At 41.9% G+C, this 7,416-nt stretch overlaps 1 protein-coding gene across 1 annotated transcript in view; it reads right to left on the bottom strand.

Moving 5' to 3' along the window:
- bcl11bb (BCL11 transcription factor B b) overlaps nucleotides 1-6,760 on the bottom strand; it is a 29,188-nt gene extending 22,428 nt beyond the window's left edge. Inside the window, exon 1 of the mRNA XM_028605578.1 lies at nucleotides 6,075-6,760. Within this exon, the coding sequence (XP_028461379.1) occupies nucleotides 6,075-6,138 (64 nt within the window). The 5' untranslated portion in view covers nucleotides 6,139-6,760. The remainder of the gene's footprint in view (nucleotides 1-6,074) is intronic.
- Between the last annotated feature and the right edge of the window lie 656 nt (nucleotides 6,761-7,416).

The raw sequence follows: 7,416 nt of genomic DNA, 5'->3' as shown, positions 1-7,416 counted from the left end.
TGGCATAAGAGCCAGATCCTCATCATGTGTTAAAAATGAGAAGAAAAAAAAAAAAAAAAAAAAAGGCAGACAGACTGAGCAACTGAACTTGACTTTATTCTCTACGAGAGTCAAATAGAGTGAGGCCTGTTTTCTAACCTGTGGTTAGGTAACATGGCCTGGGGGCACACTGCAGTAAATTAGTAGGTGTTGGCAATGTCACTATGCCACTGGAATATTAGTCGGACATCTTATGAAAACCGCACCCCTCTCTGAAACCTGCTCACCCGTCTATCCCCGGGCTCACCTGTGTGAGAAAAAACCAGGGGCAAGAAGGAACTGAACATGGAATGCTTGAAGAGGGGGAGAAAAAAATAAAAAAATACCCAAAAAAAAAAATAATCTACTGTGGACACAAACACACCGAGATGGAAACACACTAATGTAGCCTATCATCGTGACAGACGGTATCTAATTCGCTCTGTAAAAACTCCTATGTGAGAGGAACATGCTTGATAGGTAAGGGAGCATAGCAGACGCACTGTCAAACATGTCATCGTTGAGAAGGCGTGATGATAGCAGTGAAACCCAGCTGTCTAACATGATACCACACATACTTTATTTCTCTCTTGGTCTCTCTCTCTCTCTCTCTGTCTTACACACACACACACACACACACACACATATACACGCACATGCACACAGCTATATTCACCCAATGACTACTACTGCCTTTTCAAGTGGGAGTTAAGTCAGGCAGCCTTAGAGCACCCCCTATCAGTTTGATGAGGAGAGAGTCAGTCAGTCACTTCCACTGCTGCTGCTGCTGCTGCTGCTGCTGCTGCTGCTGCTGCTGCTGCCCAATGTGTACCAGATGGGAGACACAGCTGAAGACAATGGGCCTCTTTCACCAATATTTCCAGTTGTGTGAAAGGTCGAGAAATATATTCAAATGCCCGGCCAAGAAGTACTTAATGAAGTTACAATGTTGTCAGAGGCGAGGAATTCATTTGCACCTTCTTCTTTTTTTTTTTTTTTTTCCACGTCCAAATATAAAAATGTTGGGCTAGAGTTTCATTGTAATTTTACAGTCATGATAGATACATGATACAGAAAATGTGACGCCCTTGTGAGTGTTTTTCACAGCGGTGACCAGATAAAACCAGCTAGGTAGGTAAAACATGGCGAGGTGCATGTACACAAGGGTTCCTTTAATGTCCTCTGACTTTAATGCCCCTTAAAAATCCCATTAATCCCTAATTATTGGGTCCGTCCTTATGCGTTCTTACGAATGTACGATGAGTCTTTCTGTTGCTTTCATTGTTGCCTGAGGTAAAGGCGAAGGCAAATTAAAATTTCCAACATGGTTCGACAAGTTCTACTCTGCCCATAGTGGAATATAAAAAAAAAAAAACGGAGGAAATGTAATTTTGCTGGATGTGAAACATTTGCTTTTATTTAACGAAGTGAATTTGATGAGATTCTTCTATGCGGTGTTGAACAGAAAACTATTTTCCATTGAGGCTTGAGTCCTGACCTTACACAACATTTCAATACCAGCTGCACACGGTGTTCTGCTGGTATAGGCCAGGGGCACTCAAATGACAGTCGGCCATACTGTATGGGTTCAGACCTGTCTCCCTTTCTTTGTTTTCACCCTTCCATTCACTCAGCTAAAAGCACGCACACACACACACACACACACACACACACACACACACACACACGTGTAAACCCCATAAGGAAAGTGGGGTAAGATTCACGCTGTCATCAAAAATAAATGACACCAGCAACGTTGCAGATGGTTGCAATCAAAAATTAAGACAACAAGCGGCCTCGCTTAGCCTATCCCTTTTTCTCGGCTGTGATTGCCAAGGAGTGCTGCAACAGTTTGTGTTGGGTAAGGCCAGGCCTGTGTGTTTCATTATCTTATCACCATTTAATCTGCAGCAGTCTCATTTCTTATCATAAATCTTAGATTATTAGTCTGAAAGTGAGCAAAATACGGCTCTGCAGCTGACTGTGCCTGTGTCACTAAATCGCTATAAATGACTTGCAAGCTATGAGGCATGACATTTGGGGATATAAATCAAATTTGCCAAACAAATGTAAAGAGATATACTAATAATCAAAGAAAAAAAAATTGAAAAGAAGAAGATTTATGGCATTGCAACATTGATTAAATGTGTCCAATGGTACTGAAATATAGAAAGAAAATCTGAGAACAAGCTGCAATGGCCTCACAGTAAATCATATGTCGTTCACCAGTCTTCTCCTGTAAGATTATCATCCGGTTACCACAGTGAGTGTGACTATTTACTGTGGTGGTGCAGTGCTTACGGTGGGTTTCTCCCCCAGCGTTTGACAGCCATATGGTGCGAATAAAGACGAAAACATTAACTGTCTCACAAGTAGCATGCCAATTCTGAGAGTAAACAGTTATCGCGAGGCGTTGCCATGGCTGGATCCAGAAAACAATTCTCTGTAATAATTCTGATATTAGGAAACAAAATACCAGTCTCTGAACAGGGGAGGCCTGTGATACTAAACACCATGTCGTTCCACGTTTTAATGCATGAGTAATTCAGAAGGATATCCCTATCATAGGTGTCTTTGTCATGGATGTGACTCCAAGCTGAATCATGGACTAAAAGGAGCCTAGAAAAAAGCCTAGAGGGGATGTTTGCCTTGATAAAGCAAAGGATGAGCTGTAAACTGAAGGTCAAACTTAACTAAGGCAACATAGTTTGTTACATGTGATTTGTTAGTGTGTGGAAATTCATGCAGTTTGTATTTGTGGTTATGCATTTTGAGGGTGCATTCTTTTTTCTTTTTTTTTTTACAGTATATGCATCTATGTGTGTGTGCCTGGCACATTCTAGTACATTGTATACATTCATTGCAGGAACAGTCACTTCTTGTAAGTCCCTCGTAACATCTGGCCTGGCAAGTAGATCTCCAGAACATAGTCTTCCACTAGAAGCCTGTCCAGAAATATGCTGATATTCAGGTTCTCTGTACTTCCACGTAGAGTATGACCTATATGCTCCTGGCTGCAGGGCACAAGGCTGTGTTTAGTTTCACTAAATAACGTCTGATCTGACATGTGGATGATGTACGCTTAGCACGCTGCAGAAACGATTAATTATTACTTTTGTGAGAAGACACCTTGGGATTGGTCTTGACAGCTGACGCTGAAATGTTGAACAACCACTGGAACCAACCTATTGGCCAGGTTATGTTCAAAATATTAAGCAATAATTATTTCTCTGACAATAACGCCGTTCATACTTGCGCGAAGCTCTCAGTATATGTTGACTTAATCAAATGATAGTTTGATTTCCCCCCCAGCGATCCTCAGATCCTCAGACCTGAGGTGTGATCCCAGACCCACCCAGCTTATGGGAACAGCCCACAGCGACACCCAGCCTCCAGCCATTTCGTGATAGGTGCATTAAAAGCCATTCCGTCCATCACAGCTACAGATGTGGTGTCATTATTAAGATATGTACCAATGGTAAACATGGCTTAGGTGTTTTATGCAAACACAAGTGCATCTGTGCACACATTAGCACAGATGCACATTGTTCTCGTAGAGAGAGAAAAACTGCATAGAAATAATGAGGCAATGTCTTTTTGTTTTGTTTTGCTTTTCAAAGTTTGGGCATTTGATCTGCATGATATCATCACAAAAGGAAACACACAACAAAAAATACCTGCAGGGCCTTCCTTAATCTTGCACTTTGGCCTCTCCGATCATTGAAGCCACAGTTCAGCGAGCAGGAGACGGTGTGTACCATGTAAGAAAACAGGTAGGACCAGATTCAGGCCCAGGTGGCCCAGCGTCTCAGCATCCTACACTGCACTCGCTCTCATTGACCTCCGCTGAACATCAAACATTTGTCAGCATTCGCAAATATCTCAACTTAAGTTGTTGCTTGATACTTAAAAGTCTCTGCATCATCATAATCATCGGTGATTAAAAGGATTTCCAAAAAAGAAAGAAAAAAAAGAAGCTTCAGGCAAGAACAGATGCACCCTGGAGACATGTGAACGCAGCTTCAGCTCGGACAAGGAAAATGAAGACATTTAAGGCTAATCTGTGACAACTAATTATCAGTCTAATTATGCAAGTATCTACATTCAGCAGAATAGGTTCAGTTTGAAGAATTTGCTGAGTGCACAGCAGGTGAACTAATTTGCACCAAAAAAAAATTAAAAGATTTCAAACAAAGTGACCCATGAGTGGAAGCACAGAAGTCAAATATTTAACCGATTAGTCCAAATTTGCACCAGTTCTCTAAAGACAAATGGAAATATGCAAAGCGTTGTAATCAGTTGTCATAATTCATGCAGGTAAATGTTGATCAGACACACACACACATGCCTGAGGTGAAACTGCACAGTGGTTACGTTATAGGAATTGTGCATAATCGTGAATGTAACGAGTGGGGATCAACTCGGTCTCCACCTTAATGAACCGACAGGCAGTGACTGTGACAGCGGAGAGAATAAACTGTCAGATCAATATCCAAGCTGGATCAATATTTGTCACCTGCCTAAAATCTGCTGAGGATGCACCGTGCTTCTTCAATTAGGAAACAAAAAACACTGGTTATAGCAAACAGATTGCTCTATACGTTTGTTTTGTTTTTAATTATTACCGTAATATTTTTGTGAGTGAATAGGAGAGTCAGTGACATATGAGAGAGAGAGAGAGAGAGAGAGAGAGAGAGAGAGAGAGAGAGAGAGAGAGAGAGGCGAAGTGAATGGGGTAAATGATTAGTCTAAATGCTAAATGTGTCGGGTGGGACGGAATGCGTCTAACCCTTTTCAACACAAAACAGATTGGCCAAAGATTACATCATGAACTTCTGCAATGAATTACCCAGATTAGGCCTCTATGAAATTGGATTTAGGCAAAGCAGAGCGCTGGGAGATGAAGGTTAGATTGATATAATTGATTTGAAATTGGATTATGCGACTTTTTAAATCATATGCCCACAAAGTAAAAAAAGAAAAAGAAAATAAAATCCTTTCCTCAGATTAAATCTGCGCAATTTAATCACACTTTTTGGTCCCAGCTCTGAAAAGCTTCAAAATAAGTAATGACCCTCCGTTTTGAAATATCGCATTAATAAAAGTTCAGATGGTCGTTGCCTTGTGTGTGGGGTTTTCTTTTTTAGGTGTGACTGCAAGCGGATTTTATTCATGTCCACAATTTCACAATTTTTGTGATGTTCTATAAAAGGTTACCTTAATGTGTAGAAAGGCCTTTATGTGTCAAGAAAAATAATGTTAAGAATGTGTGTGTGATGGAGTGAGAGCGGAAGAGAAAGAGTTTGTTTTTTAAAAAATAAAATAAAAAATACATTTCAATTAAGATACAAGTTACCTACCTATAGTGCTAAGTCCCAAACAAATAACTGTATGAAATGCATATGAAATAACTTGAACTTAACTGGAATTTGAAATGAGTGAAATGTTTAACAAAGTACACATTAATACACAAACTGCCACATGTTGCAATATGATGGAAAAAAAAAATCCAAATTGTGTTGTGATGAAATGTTGCAGCTCGCACGTGTGTGCACATGCAAACACACACACACACACACACACACACACACACTCTCTCTCTCTCTTACACACACACACACACACACACACACACACACACACACACACACACACACACACACACACACAGCCAGACAGTCCCAATGTAGATGTCATAAGATCACCTCTCGTAGTCATATAAAGCTGCAAAAGGCGCATTTTAAATATGACTGAATTGTTTTTAAAAGGTGTAAAACAACTATTATCAACCTAAACAATTACTTAAATTCAGTCTAATAAGTAAGTTAAAAAAAACTGTATAGTACAGTGTTTCCTCGCGTGGTAAATGTATTTCCACAGTTATTGTCTGTAATAATAGCTGCTTTGTTCGGCGCATTTTCAAAAAGTAAACAATGCATGGATTTATATCCAAATAAATACTTTTATTTTGCCCTAAAAACACCAATTAATAAGAATGACAAAGTAGAAATTATTTAAACCAGTATACTTCATCATGGTATGAGAATGAAACTCACCCCGAACTGTCTCCCTGTGCGTCAACGATAAGTGCTGCGGGTTCACCTGCTTGCGGCGGGACATTGCCCCGGCATTTACTCTGGCATCGCCCGGTGAACGGCACTTGGAGTCGGCTTGGACCGTGGTGTCGGTCTTCTCTGGCTCGCAGGTAACCAACCTTTCCCTCTCCTAATCCCTGTACTATTCACAGTCTTCGGCTGCAACTTTGATGCGCGCTCGGACTCGGGTGGCGAGGAGTCGGACAGGAGCGCAATAAGGATGGAAGACCAGTTTGTCCAAAATGTCCCGCAGGGTCTTCGGGAAGAAGCAACACCTGGATTGAGGAAGCCAAAGTGTAGTTTTTAGGAAGCAGTTGGCTAAAAGCGGCCGATGATGATGATATATGAAGGCAGGTACGTCTGGCAATGACCTTCTGCAGAAAAAACTAAAACAAAAATCCTGGACTGCCCACCTCTGCAGACACCGTGGTGACAGTCAGATGAAGTACAGAGCACTCCGCTGGTGATGGCTCTTATTTGGCTCCTTTTCCCTTTTCTCAGTTTTAATGATATGATTATATCATCTGTGGGGGGTCAAATGGCTGCTGTTTATTCTAGGATTCCCTACAGTCCTTCCATTTCAGCAGTGGTGCGCTAAAATGACCCTTTGGCACTGACTCCTCCTGCGCGTTTTGGCATCGGTGCGCGGAACGGCAACTCTTGGCTCTGGTGGCAGAAGCCTCGTTGATTGAGAGAGAGAGAGAGAGAGAGAGAGAGAGAGAGAGAGAGAGAGAGAGAGAGAGCAGGCGGGCAGACAAGACACCTCCTCCTCGTCCAACAAGCAGAGGTCCAATGTGTCCTAGTTCCCCTACAGTGTCGAGGCTACTTCTTGTTGACTCACACGATGGAAGCATTTGTGTGTGTGCAGACTATATGCAGCCTGTGTTTTGGATGTGTGTGTGTGTGTGTGTGTGGGGGGGATTCAAGTTCATGTGCATCCGTGACGTTTCAGACACCACAGGCGCGTAAAGGCGGCGGACAACACAACACGCGGACACTGAGGGCAACTAGCGGTGGCTCCCCGGAGCTCAGCGCTATGGGCTCCGTACAAAAAAAGAAATTATCACTCGTTAGTCGTTACTCATTTCAAAGGCACTGTCACACTTCCCTCTTCCACCCGTCTCTACACCTTATCGGCTCTAATGGCCATCGCATCCAAAAGACCATGATGAAGAGTCTTATCGGGTTTCCCTTGTCTTTGTGCCTTTCCCCTGTATGTTTTCATCAGTTTATCAGTTCATCATATAATGCCATCTGAAATACCAGAAGGAAACTGTTTTACCATAGCTGGAATATCAGGACC

Source organism: Perca flavescens, chromosome 18 (assembly GCF_004354835.1).
Source record: "Perca flavescens isolate YP-PL-M2 chromosome 18, PFLA_1.0, whole genome shotgun sequence".
Classification (NCBI taxonomy): Eukaryota; Metazoa; Chordata; class Actinopteri; order Perciformes; family Percidae; genus Perca; species Perca flavescens.
The sequence above is the reverse complement of the archived record's forward strand: the minus strand, read 5'-3'. Positions and strand labels throughout refer to the sequence as shown.